This window comes from Electrona antarctica (genome assembly GCF_951216825.1).
Source record: "Electrona antarctica genome assembly, chromosome: 8".
NCBI classification, from domain to species: Eukaryota; Metazoa; Chordata; class Actinopteri; order Myctophiformes; family Myctophidae; genus Electrona; species Electrona antarctica.
The window spans coordinates 12,174,805-12,200,679 of NC_136789.1; the positions used below are offsets into that span (position 1 = coordinate 12,174,805).

Below are 25,875 nucleotides of genomic sequence, written 5' to 3' on the forward strand. Positions count from 1 at the left end.
AATTAACTTTCTTTCCCCTATAGGGCACAAGAGGTTAGTCTATTCAAACAAAAACAACAAAAACCCATTACAATTCCACCAAAAAGCTTTCCCCAAATTTAGTTTAAGATTCATTTATAAAAGAAAACAGTAAGTAGGCATATATACGTTTATAAATGAATTAACATTTTACAAATGATAATGATATTTCCAGTGGTGGGAAGTACGTAGTACTTAGTACTTAAGTAATTTTACTTAAGTACAATTTGGTGGTATTTGTACTTTACTTGAATATTTCCAATTTCCAGTACGTGTACTTCTACTCCACTACATCTCAGAGCCACAATTTGTACTTTTACTTCACTACAATTATTTGAAAACTTTAGTTACTTTTTTTAGATTTTCATTTTGATTAGAAAACATACATTAACCACTTCAACCCTACATTTCGGCCATTTGAAAATAACAGATCTACAAGCTCACACGGCGTCTCATTGCGACACATTGTGAGCTTGTAGATCTGCTATTTTCAATAGATTTTGTACATAGTTTGAACTCGTGAAATGGGACATTCTGCAATATGAATACTTTTTACTTTTAGTACTTTAAGTACATTTTGATGCCGATACTTTTGTACTTTTACTTGAGTACATTTTCAATTCCGTACTTTTACTTGTAACGAAGTAGTTCTAAATTGCAGTATTGGTACTTTTACTTAAGTAAAACAATTTAGTACTTTTTCCACTACTGGATATTTCATCATTTCAGTAATTTGATTTGATTTAAGCAAAAGCCTAGGCTAGCTAGACTATAATTAATTAGTTATTGTGGCTCATCATTATATAACTAGCTTGGCATGAACATAGGCTATGTTCTGTAAATGACTATAGGCCTACTTGCCAGAACTATCCTGGATTAACACTCTTGATTTGATTTGAAAAGTAGCATAATTATATATAAAATATCATATCAAGTAAAGCTTCATAGTCAAACTGTATAATGTTTAATGTGTGACTGCTTATAGCAGCACATGAACTGTTTAATATTATGTGAACTTATTATCTTTGTGAGCTAAGGTGTAATGCATCTGTTTTGATGGAAGAAGTGGATAAGAGTTATTGATAAAAGTTCGATGAACATGAACTGTCCCACAGCTTTCTCAATCATCATAATTTAGGTCTGGAGCCCGTCAGCCAGCCCGATATATCATAGGATATTTGACTTTGGTGAAGTATCTGCAATTCAGCCGAAGTGTCCTGATGTTTTTATTAAATACAGTTCAGTTTATATGTGTATTTTATATTTAGCCTACTTGTTTGCTTGTTAACTGTGCAATTAATTGTAAAGGTTGTTTTCATATAAGATGCATGCTTGCTTATGTAATGCCCGGGAATTCAAACCCGGGTCTCCCACGTGGAAAACCAACATTTTATGCACTATAGGCCTATACTGTGGGCATACGGGCAAATCCCCCTTGGCCGGCCCGGGGCGATATTGGGCTTTTGGTCATCAGGCAGAGCCTCTGAGCCACAACTGCTACACTCACCCGGGTCACCCCCTTTTGACCTCCCCCACCGGGAAACCCCATCCGGGTCACGGCAGTGAAGTAACACTGTGGATTGAAACGGGAAAACCAATATCTTATCCACTAGCCTAAAGGGCGATTCCCCCTTGGCCGGAGGATTTGTTTTGTGCATTTGTCTGCTTATAGGTGAAAGTTCTCAACAGAGACTTCTTGCATGACTGAAGATGTAGCGCGTGTGTTTGGATGAGACTTCATTTCCCCCAAAAGATTACATTTTAATATATGTATTTAAAAAAAAATCAATCATCATCTACATTTGATGTTGTGAGCTTGTAGATCTGCTATTTTCAAATAGCCAATGTAAGGTTAAAGTAGTAGTAAAATTGAGGCTATAATACTAAACTTGATAGGAATCCTCTGGAACGCTCTCAAGAACCCACTTTGAGCTGAACTACTTTATTAACAGTTTGCAGAAAAAAAGCACAGGAAAGTACAGTTCAATACAAGGTGGTTAAGAGGATTTAAACCCAAGATAGCCTATTGGCTTGTTTACACTGGGGACCTTCATACTCAATTCATCAAACGTGAACCCAGGGCGATATTGAACCACTCAGTGAACCACTGATAGTATTGTTTAGACAGATGCTACAGTAGGTTTAATTTGGTAAATGGTAATCCATGATTATTATTTTTTTGCATTCATTGTTCACTTATTTGCACTGTTGACTAGGGTTCATTCATGCATGCTTTAATACTTACCGTACTCTGATTGCTCTGGGATGGCTAAAAGCATCTACTAAATGCCTAATTGTAAATTGTACTTTTTTGTGAGACATTTGTTTGTGAATTTATTTAGGCCTGTGTTTTCACTCCAAACTCAAAGGGCCGTTTAAATATAGGCCTCCTTGTGCTTTTATTGTGAAGGAAAAACGATAATTCCGGAAGTAAAGATGTTGGGTAGGGTGCGTATATTTTCTCTCCAACAGGGACAGCAGTTGGTAACAGCGAAACAAACAACTTGCCATTCAAAAGCTGGGGGAGGACCTGCAGTGGAGCTGGGCATGTTGGGACATGTAGTTGTATCACAGATTCCAAATAGAACGAGTGATCCTCTACTGCTTTATGGGAGACAATTTAGGCTATACATTTAGACATTTGAGGGCATTTTTGTGACAAGTGCATGCTGAATTTAATTTGCAAAATGTAGCTAAATGTCTCCGTCCAACATATAGTGGCATCCCAAAAATAGTAATTAATTTAGACAAATAGGAGTTAACAGCTGTGTAATTGAGACCTTGTGTGTGTGTGTGTGTGTGTGTGTGTGTGTGTGTGTGTGTGTGTGTGTGTGTGTGTGTGTGTGTGTGTGTGTGTGTGTGTGTGTGTGTGTGTGTGTGTGTGTGTGTGTGTGTGCTTGTGTGAAATTCAGTTTCAGCTTCACCCAGGTAATGGCTGCTCAGAACAGATAGATTGTCGGAGGGGATTGAGCTGTTGGGATTAGGTGTCTGGTTCAGGGACAATTCAACATGGGGCCGCGAGGCGAACCGATGACCTTCTATGTTCTGACTACCAGAGATGCATGGTCTCTCTAGCCATATAGCCACTAAGCTATGGCCATTTTCATCTTTCAAGGTGTGGCTCTGAAAGAGACTATAGTTGTCTGTCTGTCTGTCTGTCTGTCTCATGTCTGTCTGTCTGTCTGTCTGTCTGTCTCATGTCTGTCTGTCTCATGTCTGTCTGTCTGTCTGTCTGTCTCATTGTCTATGCTGCCGTTTATCTAACTCCGTCCGAAGTCATAGGAACAACAGTATAAGGAAGGAAACCACCCTTATAGTCGCAGACTATAAGGGTGTACGTTCATATCTCTGAATCATCATTGCTGACAGTCTACGGTCACAGGTTCATGTAGTAGGGTGATTATAGCAGGGCATGTGCTGGCAGTAATCTGCAGTACTTTTATGAGCTTGGGTGTACTAAATGCACCTGGGCTTTACTAAACCCAGTGGTTCTACGATTAGACGGCAAGGAGGGACACAGAGATAGCATCAGCAGAGCCTGCATGGAGCTGTGTAAATGTACTGCCCCTGCCCTGCTGACAACTTGTCCACCATCAGTGCAGGACTGTAATTGAAAATCACCATGGTCCTGATGTATCCTTTCTTCTTGACAGGCTCTATATGCCTTCTATGGAGTCACAGGCGTACAAGATCTGATTCTGAGGCATTTACAATGAGGAGACATCCACCGTAAATATAGTATTTGCTGTCGGAGTGGGTGAGTCCCAGGCAGTAAGGGTCTCTGGCCAGGACACACACAGTCCACACAGGACTCATAATGACTGCAGTCACTGATAGTCCGGCGGCTGGACAGTCTTTTTTATTGGCCTAAAATATTGTCTATATACATACATTCATGAATCCACTTGCTGTTAGTATTGGGCAATCTTTTTTATAGGAGTTTCTTGTGACCCTACCATTAACATCCTATAGCAGGCAAAAATGACAAATTTTCCTTTTGCTTTAAGTAGCATGTGACATGTCAAACTAGGGGTTTTTTCATGATTCTGAATCCATTCCTGCATGCATTAGTTTTGCACAAAATACACTCCTTGGGCTAAAAGCAGCCATAGCCACTTGCCCAAATGTGCCCAAAACCTCACCACATTTGTCATGTCTATGGCCGTTTTTAGCCCAATGAGTGTATTTTGTGCAAAACTAATGCTTGGAATGGATTCAGAATCACGAAAACTCCCATGTAGTCCCAATACTTTCAGCCGGTCAGCAAGTGGATTCATGAATGTGTATATAGACAATATTTTAGGCCAATAAAAAATACTTTACGGTCACGGCCACACAGCCAACTCAAGGTACGGCCACGGAGCCGACTTGGGGACCCAACACAAGGACAACACAAGAGACGGTCACGGCCACACAGCCAACTCAAGGTACGGCCACGAAGCCGACTTGGGGACCCAACGCAGCTCCTCCAAGGAAAACAAACAAATGAACGGAGCTGAACGTGAATCCCCCCCACCGCCCACCCCTTTTTTCCCTCACTGTATATGTTTCTTTTCCATTTTTACCTCCTTTATGATGAATTCCTGTTCTGTCCTTTGTCTATATAGAAGTGACTATTTGTACGTCTCTAAATGTTTTTGATGAATTGAATGGTGGACCCTATTGGAAACAAGTGTAATGCTTAATTGGGTCGTCCACTCACAGTTAACAGCCTTTGTATTGAGTTTGTGCTTGAAATGTACTGTAATTCTGCAAACTGTTAATACATTTTTCAATCAATCAATCAATCTATATACCAAATTTCCCACCTGTCCACCTCGGCTGCCGGACTATGACTGGTATCGTAGCAGCATCAAACTCTGACCCTGCATACATCTGGTCCTTGCTGGAAGAGAGCTCCAGTCCTCCTCATACAGCGGAATCTCTTCAATAATGAACATCTCCCAAGCGTAGTTCACAGCTTTCTGAATGTAGCCGTTTTCAGTGCCGATGAACACGACAGGGTATCACCATCTAGTGCCAACACACTATCCACTACAATCAGAGTCAACAAGGGCCCTTTCTTCACCACCAGTGGGGCCCTGATGAGCGGCCAAGCACTGTCATCCATGACAATTTAGTCTCTGATAAACAGTTTTATCAGGTAGTTCCTAAGAGATTTCATACCCCAGCTTTCGAGCAACATCATTGATGCAAGCCCCTGGACTGGGGGCATAGGCAGGGCCACTTAAACGTCTGCTCATTGCAACCTCTCCAATGGCAGCAGACAATCAGACAATCTGACTAGCTCGACTGAGGTGTAAAGATGGCATAGATGACACTTAATTCATTCCAGTTGTGGTGTTTCAGCAGGAACACATCCTGGACAAGGTACTATAGAGCAGTCTGGCCTCAGGGAGGGAGCAGTCCAGACTTCAGGAATGAAGTCCATTTATTCTGAAGTGTACTCTGAGTGGCCTCCTCTATATCCCCCTTGCAGCAACTTTCATTTATATTTTCGAGCTGAGAAGTCTGCAATGATGTCAGAGGTCAAGAGCAGTTGTTTAAACATTTTAACTGCTGTAGCAAATCCAAAATCCAAAACAGTAGTCTCCAACTACTTCATTAGCCTATATGTCAGAGTGCTGACTCCTCCTTGTTATGCATTGACAGATTTTCATATTCCATGAAGTGAATGGACGATGGTTTCATAATTAATGCATAGTGATTTGGCTGAATGTGAATGCAATGCACATTGTGAAGTGCCATATGGACAAAGGTACCATTTGGTGGTGATCTGGCCAAAAAATAATAATACCTCTTCAGTCTCCAGCAGTTAACATTCACTCCACCTAGTTTTAATGTTTGGGTTCTGGTGTACACACACACACACACACACACACACACACACACACACACACACACACACACACACACACACACACACACACACACACACACACACACACACACACACACACACACACACACACACACACACACACACACACACACACACACACACACACACACACACACACACACACACACACACACACACACACACACACACACACACACACACACAGGTGAGGGTTGATTGATTTCACAGTATGTAGAATGGAATGGGTACATTTCAAACAAAAGTGTAACACCCAGGATTCAAACTCAGCCTTCCACATGAAAGTCCAATATATTAACCACTAGACCAAAGGGATGTCCCTATGGACTGGGGGGATATTAGACTTTTGAGGCCATCATGCAGAGCCACTGCTACAAAAGCACAAGTAAATACAAAAACTGCTACTTTGAGGACAAAAACCATGATAAGGACTAAGACGATTACATCAGAACATTTAAAGACGTACAAATATATATATGTATGCTACACTCAGCTACAGTATGGGAAAAAAGGACTCTGACCTTTTTTTTTACGGGGGCCAGTTTCAAATTGCAGCCGAACTCCCTCTGGTGTTGGGAGTGTGGATTTAGTTGACATTAGTATTTAGACAGGTACATGGGTGGCTCTGTCAGCTTTCAAACAAACAGACACAACTCACTGAGACTTGGGCTGTACGCAGGCAAGAAGAAACCATTGTCCATTGTTTTTGTTTGCACATTTACTTCGCCATTAAAGTGCATTACAGAACAAACAGCTTCGCTCTGTGGCATTCTCCTGGCTGGCCTGGTAAAAGCCGTATTTCCACCCAGGTGCATAACCATTCCCTATTACCCCAGCCTTGATATGCTCTCTCTGCTCTGTCAATTAGGCCTGGGGAGGCGTGCCCTTGGTGTCAATCAGCCAATAATTCAGTGAACGTATCAATTCAATTCAATTATCTAAATAATTATCTCAAAACTGAATAGACTAAATGATAAACAGAAATCATAATTATTACATACAAAAAACTGGCTTCTACACTCTGGCCCCTAATTGTGCATAATATATAAACACAATTACAAAATACATTTTTAAAGAAGCCATTACACAAAATAAACATTGGGTGTGTGGTATGTGTCATGTATTTAATCTGGACTGAATCTTCTTTTGTTGTCACTGCAAAATAAATAAATAAAGAGAAAGACTAGAGAAAAGAAAAATCAAAGTTATTAGTCTTCAGTCTGTTCTCTCTGGTGCCTTCAATAGCAAATGGAGCTTGTTGACTGACAGGCCCTTCCAGTGTACTGGTCTTCTGGAGAAGGCTTGACATAGCCCTCAAGCCACCACAGAAAGTGAGACAAGTCTGTGTCCCTTTCCTCTGGCACAACTGCAATGCAGCCTTGCTTGCTTCCTGGGAAGTCAATGAGAAAATATGTGTATTCTTTTTTAAACTTTCTCTTCAGGGTGACGCGTTGTTTCAACATGTCAGCTTGCTCCTCTGAAGTCTCCACCATGAAGACATGCTGCTTCTGAATGATTTTCTCTGTGCATGATAGAGATCATGTTGGTGGTAATGGTGGAGCAGCCCCTCTTGCTCCTGTTGTCAGTTCCACCTTGAGGTGGAGCGCGTCCCTACGTTCCTGCCTCTGATCTGCTCTGTCTCAGCTAGCCAGCCCTTATACTTCCTGCACGGTGTTGTATTTGTGTTGTTGTTGTTATTTGTGTTACATGTGAAAAAAGGAAAAATGAATGCACACACGCTAATGTCAAAACAAATTCCTATGTGTTTTACACAATGGCAAATAAAGGTATCTGAATCTGAATCTGAATCTGAATCTGGTGCTGGAGGCGGTACAATGGGATGTCAATAAGGAAGTCAAGGAAGGAAGGAAGAGAGAATTTCATATCAGCCAAAACGGTCAAACAAAGTACTTAACGGCTTCTGCGCCAAATGAAAATTCTCTGACGTTTCCGTTGTCTCCTATAGCCGATATAGGCTTCTTTTGAAACATCTCACCACCACCAAAAGGCCGCAGCACGGCCTTTTCCGAGGGTATGTACGTCTGTATACCATTTCGCGTGGAATAGATGCAAAGGGACCCTACGTAAAGTAAACAAACTTTACGGAGGGTGCCGAGAGGGGCTACATTCCTTGCAGATTCCAATTCTCCATCCTTTGGCCTTTTCCAATTCTTTTTGTTCTTGTTTCACCAGAATGTCCAGTTCCAGACAAACCAGACATCAAGCAATGGTACAAAGAATTGTCAAATTGTCTTGCACTAGAAAAATTTACTTTAGCCATTAAAGGGAAATCTGATGACTTTCAAGAAATATGGGGACAGTTCATGCATTTTATGAACAGCAATCCATTAGGACCGGTATTAGATAATCCACAGTAATGTGGGGAGGAAAATGGGGACCATATCTGTTTTATTTGTTTGTTTTTTTATTGTTGAGTTGTTTGTTATGATTGTATTTTTTATTTATTTGTTGTCATTGTATTTGTATTGTATTGTATTGTATTGTATTGTAGCTGTTATGTTTGTTTTTTCTGGACATTTTATTTAACAAGAGAGCTATAACTGTAATGTTTTATATAAATGAAAAAGAATGGCAATAAATATATTGTTAAAAAAAGAAAAGAAAAAAAAGAATGTCCAGTTCCTGGCTCGAGTCCTCTTGTTTCAAGTTCAATGGAATAGGCTTTTACTTTTGTAGTGGCTCTGTCAGCTTTCAAACAAACAGACAAAACTCACTGATGCACCCAGACTTGGGCTGTACGCAGGCAAGAAGAAACCATTGTCCACAAGTTGAATTATTTTTTGTTTGCATATTTAATTCGCCATTAAAGTGCATTACAGAACAAACAGCTTCTCTCTGTGGCATTCTCCTGGCTGGCCTGGTAAAAGCGTATTTCCACCCAGGTGCATAACCATTCCCAATTACCCCAGCCTTGATATGCTCTCTCTGCTCTGTCAATTAGGCCTGGGGAGGCGTGCCCTTGGTGTCAATAAGCCAATAATTCAGTGAACGTATCAATTAAATTCAATTATCTAAATAATTATCTCAAAACTGAATATACTAAATAATAAACAGAAATCATAATAATTACATACAAAAAACAGTTAAATGGCTTCTACAATGGGTATATCTTAGTGGTGTAGCGAATCTTGTAGACCAGGCCTATTGCAAGATGCTGTAGTGTAGGCCTACTCTGTCGTCAACCCTAAACCATTCCAGCCTATCAAAATGGGCATGGGTTGAGATGGCTTCTGGGAGTGAGGCTAAGTAGTAGCCTGGCCAGTTTGTTTTGGGAAGTCTGGAGCCTTGTTTTAAGGGCCTTTGAGGTGCTGTGGTACCAAGAGGTGCATGCAATCGAAGACACCTTGTATGAGGGCTCCTGTTAGGGTCTTCAAGGTGTTTTTGTTGACCAGTGAGGAGATCCTGTACAGGAATCTTTTTCTTTGGTTGACTTGTTTTGATTACATAGGTGGCCATTTTATCACCGGAAAGATTTGCCTCCAGGATGGAACCTAGGTATAGGTAATTTCATCTTTTCGTGTGATAATATTTTCACCCACTTTAACTGAGAAGCTGTCGGCCTTGCTGAATCTGGAATAAGATTAAATATCTTGGCCATTTTATTACGGATCAAATGACTGATGATGATGATATATACAGACAATGTCGGAAGTTGTATGCTCAAGCAAACACAAGTTCAGTCATTGTTCCACTAATGTGAAAGTGTCCTTGTTCAAGGCATATTGCACACCGCTTTATACTGCTCACCTGTGGTCATGTTGTAAAAAATCCCCTCAGTGAGCCCCTCAGTGAGCCCCTCAGTGAGCTGTTCACGTTATACATCAAGATTAAGGGTACACTGGCTTAAATGCCTGTATATTCTGCCTGTTATGCATTTGTTTTACATTCTTTTATGATTTTATTGCCTGTTGTATCTCTTGTATGTTAACCCCGTATGTATCTCTATGGACATGAGTCTGCTAATAAAGTTGAATTGAATTGTATTGGTTAAAAAACGTCACCATTTCCGACATACAATTAGATTGGTTTCTGATACAGACACACATTCATTGATGTCTTGCAAACCCACCCCGGGACTCCGGGGGGCCTAAACAACAACCCACCTCTGTCCTCCGGGGGTGATGACAAAATGTAAAAAAATAAATAAAGTAAAAAATAGGACCACACCATAAAAATGAATACACTGTATGAATGATGAGAACGTAAATGTTATGATCTCTAAAATACTACATTCGCTTATTCACTATTAACTAGTGGACAAAGCATGCTGAATTGAAGACATGGATTAAGTCTTTAATCTCTTCCGCATGACTCATGTGAAATACTGAGAACACCACTGTTGGCAGGGCTCAGCTCACACCTTCCAGTGCACACAAAATACATCTGTTCAAATGGTCTTTCACAGATTCATGGAATGTTCCAGCTTGAATTGCTAGACCAAGAAAGTGGCATATCTGTCCTTTCCTTAATTACATAGACTTGTTGGAAACTATATGCACAGAGCCTATTACAGTCTCTGTAGCTACGATTGTGGAAAAGATAGTCTGGTTTGAAATGTGACAACTGAAGGCGATAATAGCCAAGATCTTTTCTCGATGGAAATGATGCATGTTTTTGACTTCTTTCACTTAATACCTTGCATTGAAAATGTTTGATCTGGGTGTTTATTTTTTATAATTCAGTATCTTGAAGTATACAAATATTGACATTCAGTACAAGCAAGTTTACACACACACACACACACACACACACACACACACACACACACACACACACACACACACACACACACACACACACACACACACACACACACACACACACACACACACACACACACACACATATTGTATATATATTATATACATATATACTCAGTGACCAAGATCACTGTTTTACCATGCTGTTTTGGATGTTATTTGAACCGATATCCTGAAAGCCAGCTCCCATGCATCATCACCAGGGAGATCAATCAACTGACAGAGGTGATAGTGCATGCACATCCACTCTAGTCCAGCTGCTGGACAAACAGCAATACAAGAAGAAACTAGAAAAGTGGCCCTCGGGACACAGGTCTCCACCAGGATATGATCGTTTGTGACGTAACAGTGTATTAATAATGCTTAGTAATGTTCTAAAGATGAATGCATACTCTGTTTAAAAATGGCTGGCATACATACATGATTACATGACACTTGTGTGATATTTTGATTCAAATCTGAAGCACTAATAATCCCTGAATCCCTAGACTCCTTCATGTGAATCCCTGGACTCCTTGAACAACTTGAAATGTAGGCTACCCATTCTACATACTGTGAATAACATGTTCAATCAATGAATCAAACTGAGATCCACATTGAAGCCAAGTCAGAGATCAACATTGGAGCCACATCACTTCCTATTTCTTTTGTTTGTGTTTGCCATCCCCTACAGTCAAAAACATAGACGTACAATAGAAAACTAGGCATTCAGTATGACTAGGTGGTGACTATGGATAGTAGTCGTCTATTTCATGAGCTTTCATTAGTCAGGTTTCACCTGATACAAAGGGAAAAAAACGTGTTGTTGTTACAGCACATAATGCATATCATCATCAAGAAAGTCTCCAGGAAACCTCCATCTATGAAAAACCCATCAGTTAGCTACTCATATTAAAGGAAATCTTACATACAAATTGTTTTTATTTTAAGTGTGGTGAAAAATGTATTATGTATGAATGTATGATACAGTGTTATATTCTTTGGATATTCAAACTGAGAAATCCTTCTGTTGGTGTCCAGACAATTTCCCATGGGAAGTTACATAACCAGTCTGCAAGTTTCAAGAAAATGCTACCAGAACAGAAATCTTTATAGTGTGCCTTGAATCCATGTTCATCTACATTCTTTGCGATAGTGACCATCAGTTGTACCCAAACGCTTCACAATGCATTGTGGACAACAAAATGGCGTAATCATCACTAGGCTTATCTGGTGCACTAGTGAGTCGGAAGGGTTTTCGGACACAGCCTACATTTTATATTTCAACGCAACAGCATTTCATTGCGGTTAATTAACAGCTAGTGCTACATTGAATATTGTAATAATTTATGTATTGTATTTATTAATTTACTGGAAGGCTGTAGACGTATAATTATTTGAAAAAAACAGAAGGCAGTGGCACGGGGAGGTCAACTTGGAAGTCGTGGCTCCTGAGTCCAGTGACTTTTTCCACAAGGTCTCCTTCGGAGGCATTAATAAAGTGGAAGTGGGCATGGTGGCCCATGGGGGTTTGACCAGTGGCATTGAGCTGAATCCAATTATACCCAACAAGACCCCCTTTGGAGACCAAAAAAATGTCCAAATGACCAAAAAAATGTAGCCATGGCCTGGGGAGTGTGGACGTTTCAAAAGTTATAAATGGATAACTTTTAAATGGCTTACAGAGCATTTAATAATGTTACTGTATGATGATGAAAAATAATTAAAGCTATACATTCATCAGAGTGGTAAGCTGAGAACCAAGATTCTTATCAGCAGCTAGATTCTGTTATAAGACAGGAATCAGTCCGTCAGCAAATTCTTCATAAATGTGATATGCTTACATGCCATATACTCCAGCCTTGAATTGTTAACACAGCCATTACAAATGTCACACAGTGTATGCATGCCTATCTTGCTCCATTGTGGAAGGAATATAAATGTTAAAATATCTGTCTCATGGTAAACCAATAAAGAATGGATTAACCTGGCTATGTGGTGCAAGACTAAGATGTAAGTAAATAAACACATTTGTTTTCGTTACAGAAAACCACCAGAATAATGCAAACAGCCCGAGTTAAAAAGGAGCAAAAATAAAGGAGAGTATTTAATTAACATCAAGTCACGCTTCCAGATAGTCAATACAGCCTAACAGGCAATGCAATATTCTTCAAAGGTACAAAATGTTGTCCAGAATAAAGACTGACTTGTAGCATTATCATATAGCATGTACACAGTTGTGTTTTACAGAAAAAACAGCAGTATCAAACATTAGGCAAAGTCGTCTCATGACAAACCAAGAACATATGCATGCATTTAGTTTTTTCGTAATATTGAGCTTCAGTACAAAGGCAGACAGATTACAAAATATCACATGTTGGGCTGGCTGTATTAATAGTACTGTATATCACTGGAGAAAGGTGGGTCACCATGTTCTCAAGGGGTATACTGGACTCCCAGCAAGATTTCATATCAAGCTTGTGCCTCGTAACGTTATACTGTCCATAAAGAGACTGTAAGGCTTTTTCAAATGAGTGTAGTGATTAGCTATTGGAGTATTGACAAGTGCTCATGTAAAGTAATGAACATTGCCTCCACCTGCTTTGAATATTAATATTAAATTATCTAATACAATTTAAATCCTTTGTCACAATGAAACTTTCTCACAGACAATGTAATTGTCTGTAATTTCTCATAAGTCAGTATTAATACAGTAAAAAATAGCACTGTGCTAATAATTAAACAAATCAGGTGAGATAGTCAAAATTATTTAAAAGGAAATTAAATACCTATTGTTTGGGGTCTCCAAAGTTGTTAGTCACTGTGCAGTAGCACCTGATGTTTCAAATTAAATGAGTACTTCTAATATGTCTTTCTGAAATCCTGTCAGCCACAAAGACATACAGTAAGAAAAAACTGTAGTGCACAATAGCAGTAGGCTTATACTTTTCTTGCATGTAAGTACAGATGAACAAATCAACGATATAGACATACAGTACTGCATTTTGAAACATGATCTGACAGGAATTATAAATGCTGCATGGAATTATGGAAAAAGAAAAATGGGGTGACAAATAAAGGTTCAGTTATACTTGGTTGCACACCGCGATGCATTGTGAGCTTGAAGGTCGTCTAATTTCAGCGCGTGACATTGGTGTGCAACTAAGTAAATTACCCTTAACAAAGGTCATGAGCCAGAATCAAACGTATAATTAACATCACTAGTACAGGTCTAAAGTCAAACAGCGAGTGGCCATTTAAAATGTGTAAAAGCCTACTAGGAGGCCAAGTAAAAATATAGATATGATCTGGTATACAATCTTATTTATAAAGCCCAATGTATTATTGTTGAGCTATAAATTCAACTGTCTCTGTTCCATCATATGTGTCCAAGCAAAGACCTTTGAACAATGCATAAACAATATCAACAACACTGAGCACTAAGGTGCACATTCTCAGTGGATTTACTATGGTATAGAGAGGATTAAATGTACATTCTGTCGAATACACTTATAATGGAGTGGCTTACATAAAATAATACCTCAAAGAACATATACTCAAAGAACATACATGTATGCTACAGGATACTAACAACATACATACAGAGCTAGTACAGTAATAATTCATCCATTCAACCCCTATCCATCTAAGTAAAGCTTACAATGCAGGCCGGGACTATTGCAACGACTTTCACAATAAGCTCCGGCTGCAGGTTGTAGCACTAGCAAGCCACAGCCCCTCAAACTGCGCCCACCGCTCTGCAACCCGGTTATGTTTCGACTGACTCCACGGATATGTTGCATGATGACTCAAATAGTACTTGAGAATTAACAAAATGAGATTACACCTGGGGTTAATTTCCACATGGACTGGGTTGAGTCGACATGATCTACAAAGAATCTAGAAATGTTGATATGATGAATGAAACTTATTTTTGGTTCAGAAAAGTCATAATTCGCGAGCCAACCGCTGTGTGGTGGCGGTGGCTGTGGCGTGTGAGTGGGCAGTTTGAGGTGCTACAGCTAGGCCGCAGCTGGACTCCTCTCACAACGTTAACAAGAGCTTGTTTGCCCTTTCAGCAGCAAACTTGAACTTTAGCAAGAGTAGCTGTTGTAAACATTACATGCTTTTGTCTTAGCAGTCTGTTGTAAACTTTCTATGTTAAAAGTCTGCCCTTTTAAGATAAATACATGTTCTCCATATTTCAGTTGAAAATGCAATCAGCACGATTTGTGAAAACACATTTTCCATAGTGTAAACTTTGGGTTTAGTAGACTGCACACTATACATTATAGGGGTTGCACTGAAAAATGTATTAGTAAGTCCAATGCATCAATTATTTACCTTCACAAGAAAAATAGTCAGGCCTACAGTATATTTTGTCATACTGTAGGCCTACCTTGCTCAAGGTCTTGTTTTGCAATTGTTTAGCATGCAACATCTATACTTATTGCAATACTATTTGACGGCAGTTTAGATTATTCATTCATATTTTGTGGCATTTAAGTTAAAAATAGACCCGACAAGAGTGGCATGATTCCTACAAAAGATATCTTTGCTATCAAACTGACAGTAATTATCGTACTTTGTTTGTACAGTGTATTAACTATTTTTTAGGGGCTTTATCTACAATTGGTTTGCCGTCATGCACCATGCATGTTGAGAACAATTCACAACATTACAGCTCCTGTAATGTTGACAATGTTGCCTTGTTATTATTTTTAACTTGTTTGAAAGCATTTGATTTGGCCAGGCCAAGTTGAATAAGCACGGGTGCTTCTTTTCACGATACCCTGCTTCACGCTCACACTTCACACTGCAAAGTTGTCAAGTGCAACCATATAGTATTCTACATTGGCCACTGGGAAGCTCCCCAGGAGAAATTGAGGGTTAAGTCTTTTGATCAAGAGCACATTTCAGTAAAAGCTGTCCAGGGAGCGGAGAGCATTTCACCCTATTGACTTTCCCCACCTATAGATTTCCCAAGCCGGTCTGACTTGATTTTTAGCGGGCAACAAGCTTGGTCTATTTTGTAAAAAGCAGATGTTGTGCAACCCCTATTATATGTGATGCATTTGTTGAACACACACAAGATTTCTGCTATTTTGATTCAGACAAGCCCTATACAGTAGATATACAGTGGAGGATTACACAGGGGGGGGGGGGGGGGGACATCGGTCACTCACTGCACAGTTCACGGCCAGCCTGGATATAACACATAGAGTAAGAGGAGCTGCGAGCAATAAGACATCGAGGCCGTTGGTCGTACAGAATCTGCTTCATCCAGGTATAGGGACCAATTGATTGGACAAGATAGGTTGTGGGTCTTTAGTCGTTGAGCGCTGAACCAGGCAATTCATTGGTCAATGTATGCCAACGCTCAATTTTCTTGTCTTTGTTTTTGAGGCAGTCAAACCAGTGTTTGAGCCGCTCCCCATTTGCATTGATGCCCAGAGAAACGCCACCTGTGGGAAAGGCACAATTCAAGGAGGATACCAAACATTACAAATATACTGCAATAAGTCAAAGAGTTATACAGTGGCCATGAGTAGCCTATACACTGGAGGGCACTTTGAGGGAATTTCATGACATCTGGCACAAAGGTCCACTTGGACTCAAGGATGAACTGATAGAAGTAGGTGGTCAAAAGTCAAAGGTCAGGGTCCCTGTGACCACATGTTTCCCATTGTTGTGAATGCGATATCGCAGGAACACCTCGAGGGAATTTCATTACATTCGGCACACACTCCGCCTGGACTCAAGGATGAACTGATTTGAAGTATAGGTGGTCAAAGGTCACGGTCACTGTGACCTCACATAAAGCCTTCATTCCATTCCATAAAGTCTTCAATCACTAGTATGAGTCTGGACCGACAGACAACTGATTGGCGGAGGCATACAACCTCATTGCGATATTTTTGTTACATAATAAAAGTTGGTCATTTAACAACATGGCATCAACACGTTGGAACCACCCAATCTGAGGACTTCTGCCTTAAGTCAAAGGCACTAAAAGTAAAAAGGCTTTCAACCATTTGTAACCTGACCTAATAAGAAAATGTGTCACCATTTCACCACAAACTGACTGTGTGGCGGGAAGATGACGAAGGGTTTAATCAAATGTTACTGTAGCTGTCTGCACCTCACTGAGGTCTGAAATAAATGTGAGCCAGGCCACCTGAGCATATGATCTGGCTCCAAGATCCAACCTGACACAAGAGCCCACAGTCACTCAATCCTGATGTGCTCACTGTCAAAAGTCATATTGACAAATTAGCCTGATTTATATTTTGTCATACAATTAGTATTGTGTTGTCACTACTAAGACAAGTGCTACGTACCCACCATAGCTCTGTTTGTGATATAGGAATAGAAGGTATGCGCATGCATAAAGTGAATGGCAAATCGAGTGGCAAATCAAGTGGCAAAGTGAGAGGCAAAGTGAGTTTAACAATGTTTAACGTTGTTTAATGCAATCAGATAGGACTTTTCTGTTTGTATGTATGGGCTGTCAGGCCAGAAATTATTTTTTGTCACTCAGTAGGCCCATAGATATATATAAGAAAGGCTAGATGACTCACCCACACTGCTGGCCAATGGAGAGCGACGTCGTTACGTGGCGGCCATCTTACCGCAGCATAACATTGTGTACGTCTATGGGGCATGTACTTTTTAAATAACCATAACTTGCTCAATTTTCAACCGATTTTTAAAAGGTTTGGTTTGTTATAAACGTCAGAGACGTACCTCGTTGAACTCTGGATTACATTAAGCAGATAAGTGTCCTGAATCATAGCCACGTTGATAACGTTTGTAATAAACCAACCTGTTTGTAAATCCGTCAAGATTTGAGCGAATTATGACTATTTTTGTTCACAGCTGCCATATAGAACATACTATACTGTAGCCCCTCAGCAAGATGGGCGCCGGGGTAACTACGTCAGAGACTCCGCCTTGAGCCATCTAGCCTTTATATATGTCTATGAGTAGGCCTTCCTGCATAACTTCCGGGTTTGATGATGATGTCACACGCATACCCTCTATAGTAAATACTGTCTATGGCGGTTGCACAGAGCTAGGTTAGATAGGGTTGGCGTAAAGGTCCTTCACATTTTGCTATCTTTGCGCCAACATCATCACATATGCTTACCTATGAAATCATTGGATTTTCCTATGTCATAGTCCCACACTGTCACCTCCAGGGTCTTTTTGGTGAGGTCTGCATATTTGATGTCATAAGAGAACTCCTAAGAAGGAAAACAAAATGAAAAAACATCCAAGGCAGTATTTCCCAACCTTTTCATCTGAAAGACCCAAAAGATAAAATTGGTGTCTGCCTGGGACCAGAAGAAGAAGAAGAAAAATAAAAACACATTTTGAATTAACCACTTGAGGCATATTTAAAGGGATAGTTCAGATTTTTTTAACTTAAATTGTATGAAATACTTGCCAATAATATAGTGGTTGCAACTGTATTAATTGATTGCCCGAGTCCCATGGTGGGAGTTCTGTCAGTTCAGTGCAAAGCAGGGTAAAGATTAATTTGTTTTAAAATGCACAGGTATGCACTATCCCACACCCCCATTTAACAAGGGCCAGAGTCAACCAATCTAGCATTGACTAGTGCAGTGACATAGATCGCCCTACCGCAAACATGGCTAATTGTGGTGGGCAGGAATTGAGTTCCGAGGAGCGCCCAGAATCAGTGATTCCTTTGGAAGAAGGCAGAATTAATGTCAAAGGAATTGACACGTACGTGTGTGGCCTGTGTGTGTCCCATGGTCAGTCTCTCTCTGATACTTCTTGGTCAGGGCACACTGTACTATAGTAATAAGGGCCCCATTCACGCTTGAGAGCATTTCTGGCAGCACATGGATCTGCAGGGGGGTTTGAAATTCATTTCTGAGAAGTGTTACACAAGCTTTGGCAGCCAATCTTTCAGGATAGGTTTCTGAGGACGACAGAAGTTCCAAAGATGTGACCTGTTGCAAGTCTGGGGTGATTAATTTGGCTGGAAAAGGAGATATTCTATAAACTTGACAGCTAGGAATGTTTCCTCTACAGCTTTTCTTGTAATTTTCCTTATTTTTTAAGGTTTTCTGACCTCAATTGTACCCAACAAATCTGAACTTTGAACATTCATTGCATTTTCTGTGGCCTAGGGTTTTTTGAATAATTAGGCTCAAACAAGTGCTCTGATCTGCCTGTGGACGGTACGATCCACTAATCCCCCCCCCCCCCCTTCCTCCCCTCCCCTATGCTTCAGCCCTGGGGTGGACGGAAGGACGGAAGGACGGACGAATGACAAGGGGCGATAATTGACAAGCAAAGTGCCATCTGCTGGCTATAATAAGGTGTTTTTCCAATGCATCTGAAGAAGCTTTAGAACAGAGAACTAGAAAAAGTGCCCTTCTGGGCACAGGTCTCCACCAGGAGGATAGGAGTGTGTGTGATGTTTGGCAAAATGTTTAGGAGTGATATAAACATGTTTGTTTGTTTTTTGCAACAATTTTCTTCATTTTGTTGAGGAAATGCAGAGCCAGATCACTCATAGCATCTCTGAGGATAGAATTCTGGATGAGCAGGACATGTGCAGCATTTTGTACAAAACGGGCCACTCCTGAAGACTTTGGAAGGCAATCTTAGCCAATCAGTGTAGAATCTGAGAAATCAAACAGACTCTTCTTGATCACATGACTACAGAGATCATGTATACCGATTTGCATGAGATTTGGATGAAATCTGTGCGACTAATATCGGCCTCATGGTAAATTGCACACTGTGTTTGTGATTTGTGGCATTTTGTTCGAAACGGACCAATCATGTGAGCTTTGGAAGCGAATCTTAGCCAATCAGGAAGGAAGATGGGAAATGGTGCAGATCCGTGTTGATCACATGACTATGGAGATAGTGTATACCGAATTGTGTGATGTATGGATAAAATGTGTACCTAAATCGGCCTCATGGTGGCGCTATAACAGGCCGTTGAGGAATATTTGGGGCAGAGGTTCGTCGTTGGCATCCAGAGAGTGTGTGTGCAAAGTTTGGCATGGATCGGGCCAACGGTGCCAGAGATTAGCTGGTAACAGACGGACGGAAGGACGGACGGACGCACACACACACACACACACACACACACACACACGGACGGAGTGCAAAACATACTCTCTCCCCATGCCTTCGGCCTGGTGGAGACAATAACACCTGCCATGGCACACTGACAATGGAGTGGATTTTTCTGTTAAATACTTTTAATACACTTTAGAAGGACCATGACAAAGGCTTTAAATGTTCTTAAAATAATGTTAAAAATAATGTCATTATAGGCTGCTACCTTTAATGCTGTGGGAATATGTAACACTGATTTGTTGTTCGGCACATAATTTAGTGCTATAACACAGTGGTTTAGTGCTATAATACAGTGGTTCTCAAAGTGCGGTCTGGGGACCAGGGACCATTTTAAACGTTTTTAACACAACTCTTCTGTTATGGGGTCACTCACTGACACAAACTTCCTTTCAGATGGGGGTCCGTGGCCAATTTGAGAATCCTTGACATGAAAATGCAAGGTTCTAACATGAGCTGTTACCTCGTTGAACTCTGGATTGAGCGTCTTCTTCTTCACAGCAGTCTTGTGCTTTGACTTTTTGTTCTCATCAGGCTTCAGGTACCTGCAGGCAAGCAGACCACTGTTTGAAAAGCAACTATTCATTGTATTATTATTCCTGTGTATCACTGTACTGTACTGTACTGTACTGTACTGTACTGTACTGTACTGTACTGTACTGTACTGTACTGTACTGTACTGTACTGTACTGTACTGTAGGCTACTGTAATGCATTATATACTCTGATTCAGACTCTGAATAAGTAGAAATTATTCAGAATAACCACCAGTCCTCCACAGTCTATAATAAAAATATATCAGATGTAGTTGTTTTCAGAAATTGCTCTGTAAAAGTTCTGTATTCAAAATTAACTTGAGAAAAAGTACAAGTATCAAAAGTATAAAAGTACTCATTATGCAGAATGTCCCAATTCACAAAATGTTCTTTCATTTCTGGAAATCTACATGCTCACAATACATCACATTGTGGCACGTTGGGAGCTTGTAGATTGGCTATTTTCAATTATAAAATAGGGCTTAATTGTTAATGTATGTTTTATAATATTTAAATCTGCAAAGTAGCATAGCAACTAAAGTTTTAAAATAATTGTAGTGGAGTAAAAGTGAAGCAGATACCATAGACTGTTTTAGAGAAGATGTTATACCATCCCATCCCCTAGAGGGTGCTGTGGCACTGCCCTACAGTTAACAAACTTTCATCAGGTTGATTAAAATATTCAATTTTAACTATCAACTGCATTATTGATAGCCTTAGCCTAGCATTCAAATCTAACAGCCTGGATTAAAAAAATAAAAAAAAGGAAAAATAAACAGAATGGGGGAGAAAATATTTACTGAGCTTTGAGGACAAGATAACTTTAAATACAAATTTATAGTATTCATTTTATAATAACATGCCCATGTATGCAAGAGTAGTAGTAACTGTAACTGTTAACAATGGCAACCAAAGTTTTGGTATTAAATGTGTTTTTCTAAACAGTGGAAATATATCAGCCAAGAGAATCTTTGATCCATCTGAGAGTAAACTCTCAATAGTGCAGTACATTTCTATCCACTCGCGTCCATTGTAGGAATGTGAACAATAATTTACAAAGACCCAGCCAAGGTTATCAGCACAAGTGAACGATGTCAGTGTACGGGAGACATGCATAGATAACGATGCATGTGTCACATATGTCAAACAGTCACAAACCAGATGTCACATCCTTCATTTACTGCATGCATTTAGGTAAATCACCCAGCCTTCATCTGTTTGACATGGAATACATTCCGTTTATGGTCTCGCATAATGCAGCCAGTAAATCTATTTATCTGTCTTTGTGTCCTTCCATCCAGACAGGAGGTGCTATCAGCCTCAAACTGTTAGAAAATGGTTGCAAGCCCTGAACACTGTTCAGCTTCTCTTTTGTTCACAGGGCACGCTTGATGGAGTCAAAAATTAATTGTGATTTCATTACTTAGCCAGATGAAAGACTAGCTAAAAGTTAAAAGGGTGTGATACATAATTCACTTGTCACTCTTGGGGCTGGGTCTGTACGTTGTTGATAATCATTGAATGGAGAGTCTGCCTACAGTTCCCCTGCTAAAATGTGAACATGTACTAACCATTTTAAGCAAGTGTACGTTACTGCCCCCCCCCTTCTTCTGATTTTGGTTCAAATTCATAATGTTTTACCTGGCTTTGGATTGGACTGACAAAAAATAAGTCAGTTTCATACTGCCCTAAAGGTACAAAACATCTTCTTGATAAACATGTGTGGCATGATATTGTAATGATCTGATATTGTAATCTGCCTGTGCGTATAGTTATTATGTATGCTAATATAATATTGCAATACATTTTCAAGCAACAGTGTGCAATATTATGATGGAGAATGTCCTGGAGTGTCCTGGAGTGTTCTTTCAGAATCTACAGTATCTGAACACTGTTCTGAGGGCTGAGGATAATTTGGTGTTGGTGGTGGTTTATTTGAAAAACATCATTGCATAACAATATGAATTATGATGTTTCTTACATTTTGAGACACAAGAGGACCGCTCTATTAAAAAACAAATAATGAACTATCACACAAAGCTAAAGTTTCTATTACTTCTGGTAAAGCTTGTACGCTCTCGGGAGGAACGACATTCCTATGTTTGTTCATAAACGTAAGGAAAAAGTGTTAATTTTTATTTATGATTATTATTACATGATTACAAATGCGTCCATTTGGTTACATTTGTACACAGAGTTAAATGAACACTCAAGATTGTACTGTTAGTGTGCGTGCGTGCGTGCGTGCGTGCGTGCGTGCGTGCGTGCGTGCGTGCGTGCGTGCGTGTACACTAACGTTTTGACATAGGGGTCAGAGAAGCCATTGGCATCCATGGCGGCGAGGTGGGCACAGCGTACAATGCCCACAGTCAGACTAGACTTCTGCGAGTTGTATTTGAGGGAGATCATGATGCGTCCTCGCTCCTCCAACGACTTGTCTTCTGTCTTGTTGACCTGTTGCAGTGAAAAGAGAGGTCAGCTGCATGTTTCAAATATACACTGGAGAAGTATATGTGTGTGTGTGTGTGTGTGTGTGTGTGTGTGTGTGTGTGTGTGTGTGTGTGTGTGTGTGTGTGTGTGTGTGTGTGTGTGTGTGTGTGTGTGTGTGTGTGTGTGTGACCTTTAACTCTGATAGTGTACAAATGTAATGGACCCTTCTGGGTCCATTTGGTTACATTTAGACTCCGTCAGAGTTACAAATGGATAACATAAGACAGAGGATTTTACAGTATAGCCGAAGTGGTTGGTTTTCACATCATGTCCAGAACATTATGATTTAAAAATGGACCTTTTCTCTGCAGGTATGACAGTTTCACCATATTTTATTGAGTCAAGTGGCCTGCCTGTCCAGCCGTCTCAGGCTCACACACCATATCTAGAACTGACACCTTCTGAAAATTACACAGTTCATTTCTAAAACATTGTATATCAACTTTGACAAAGCCCTAACATACAGTAATATTGTGTTTGTGTGCTCGTGTAGACAGAGTCAGAATCAATGTGTGTTTTAAAACGAGATAAAGCAATTGAGAAGGAGACAGAGGGATGAAATCGTGTTCAATAATTTGTTCAGACTCTGCCATATAGCAAGATAGAAATGATTTCAACACCAGCTCTAGACTCTTCATACAAGTGGGTGCACGCACGCACGCACGCACGCACGCACGCACGCACGCACACACACACACACACACACACACACACACACACACACAATCACACAATCAGTTGGCAGACTATCTCTGAGTTACAAGCAGTATGAGTGGACTCAATGTCTGACTCATCTGACATAACAGCGGAACCTCGCTGGTTGTCAGATTAATTTTGTCTCGTTGCAAAGGATGCATTTTCATTTTTGCAACACTTCAGCCACCTGTCTCTTCTTCCCATCTCTCCCCTTCTCGCTCTCTCCATCCCCTTTGTCTCTCTGCCTCCCCAATTCAGTAGGCTATTATGTGTACACAGTTAAATCATGATTTAACTCAAAAGTGGGTCAGTTTGGTTACATGTGTAAACTCTCAGAAAAAGAAAGAAAGAATTGAGATGGATACTCTCAGTCAAATCTGTACTTGAGTTAAAGTAGCCTATAAGTACTTGCTTAAAAAAATACTTATGTATTGAAAAGTAGCCTACAAATTACTATTACACTTTTGACATTTTCTAAAATAAGTGTAAGTAATAAGTAATATTTGTCTTTGAAATGTAATGCAGTGAAAAGTACAAATACTCAAGTAGAGTACAGATGATACAGAGAAACATGACTTAAATAAAGTACTTAAGTAAATGTACTTTGTTACTGTCCACCAATGCCTCTATAGTTCAGATTTCTTTATAAGCTGTATGAAATACTTGCCATTAATATAGTGGTTGCAACTGTATTAATTGATTGCCCGAGTCCCGTGGTGCATGGGAGTTCTGCTCTGCATGGTTTTGATCATTTTGTGGGGGGGCACAGGGGGCAACGCATTAAAAGTAGCCTAAATTAATTCACAAAACTAGGGTAATTTGTATTGTTGACCTATTTCTACCATATTGTGCAACTTTCATTCATTTTTTACCCCTCTATCACACGGAACTATAGGCCTATATGTTTTTTGTGTCCATATCACTACGGACAAAATATAGTTACATATAGTTACAACTTCGTTCAACACAAGTTGAATGAAGGTTCCGCTAATATTTGAAAAATAGATCAACAATACAAACGACACTAGTTTTGTGGATGAATTTACTTTTAATGCGTGGCCCCAAAAATTGTGAACTATCCCTTTAACACACAGTAGGTGGACTAGCAGTGATTGATGGAAATACAAGATAAGATCAGACAGGCAGGGAGGAAATGCAGACCACCTACATGCTGACTGGATGATATCAAGACTGTCTCACAACATGACAGGAACAGAAAGGGTGGGGAGGGATCAACATATGGAATGTCAGTCAGCTCCATATATGGAGATCTAAGCTAAGGGTTTGAGGTCAGTTGTAGAGTTATAATAATTATTATAATAATAATAATAATAATAATAGCTTGAGTTTATATAGTGCCTTTCATGAACCCAAAGACGTTTTACATAAAAAACAAAGAATAACCAACAAACAACCAAACCAAACACTGTTGCACTGTTGCCTCAGCTAGAAGGTCGCGGATTCGATTGAAGGATCGAAGCACGAGCTCAGTTCGGGCCTCTCCCCAGGTTGGCATAGAGAGAGTACAGCGCCCCGGGATTACAGATTAGGCAATTGGCACCAGGTGAAAAGATGAGTTACAAAATTGTGGGATAAAATATTTGAAACAAACAAACAAACAAACAAAACAACAAACCACTATCTGTCATAAGCCTGAGAGAATGTCTTTTCAAGGCAGCCTTAACAGGGTCCAGTGTTGGAGCATGGCAAATTTCCATCGGGTGAGAGTTCCACAGGGAAGTATCCGATCACATACTGTGAAACATGCAAAATAACTAAATAAATAGAGCAAAGAACTCATACGGTAAATAAACATGCTGATTTAAATTGGAGAAAAAGCACACAGAAGACTGATCTTGACACAAAGTGGGTTATTTTGGAATCACACCAATGCCTCATGTAGAGACTCCAATTGCAATGTTGCCTCAGATTAATTATTTGTGTGGATGTAATCATAATGTTTTTCTGTGCTCCACAGGCTGGCAAAAAAAATAAGAAAAAAACAACAACACAGCAACACATCTCAATAATAGCACAAGCAAATTGTTTGTGTTCAACATAGGTATTAGTCATCTCCTCTGCATGGTGTGAATGTTGCCAGAGTGTAGCATCCTGCAGGATGCGCATTGGGGGAGAGAGGGACCAGCATGCATTGTGGTGCACAATCAACAGTAGGCTATTGTTCTGTAATTTGCAATGTGTTGTTGGGGGAATTTATGTGTTGTTGTTTGTGATTGATATGTTGTTGGTTTGTGTTTATTTAATTATTTTTCATGTGTATTAATTTGGGAGGGAAACCATGAGTGTAGGGTGGTAATTGCAGTGGTGAATAAAGTACTCCCATTTTTTACTTCAGTAAATGTACCAAT

General features: G+C 40.0%; 1 protein-coding gene across 1 annotated transcript in view; it reads right to left on the reverse strand.

The window, feature by feature from the left end:
- Nucleotides 1-15,941: 15,941 nt before the first annotated feature.
- The window catches only part of doc2b (double C2-like domains, beta), a gene marked incomplete at its 5' end in the record, with an annotated part of 137,570 nt that continues 127,636 nt past the window's right edge, over nucleotides 15,942-25,875 (reverse strand). The window contains 4 exons of the mRNA XM_079508659.1: nucleotides 15,942-16,124; nucleotides 17,810-17,906; nucleotides 20,249-20,330; nucleotides 22,617-22,774. Of these exons, the coding sequence (XP_079364785.1) occupies nucleotides 15,988-16,124; nucleotides 17,810-17,906; nucleotides 20,249-20,330; nucleotides 22,617-22,774 (474 nt within the window). The 3' untranslated portion in view covers nucleotides 15,942-15,987. The remainder of the gene's footprint in view (nucleotides 16,125-17,809; nucleotides 17,907-20,248; nucleotides 20,331-22,616; nucleotides 22,775-25,875) is intronic.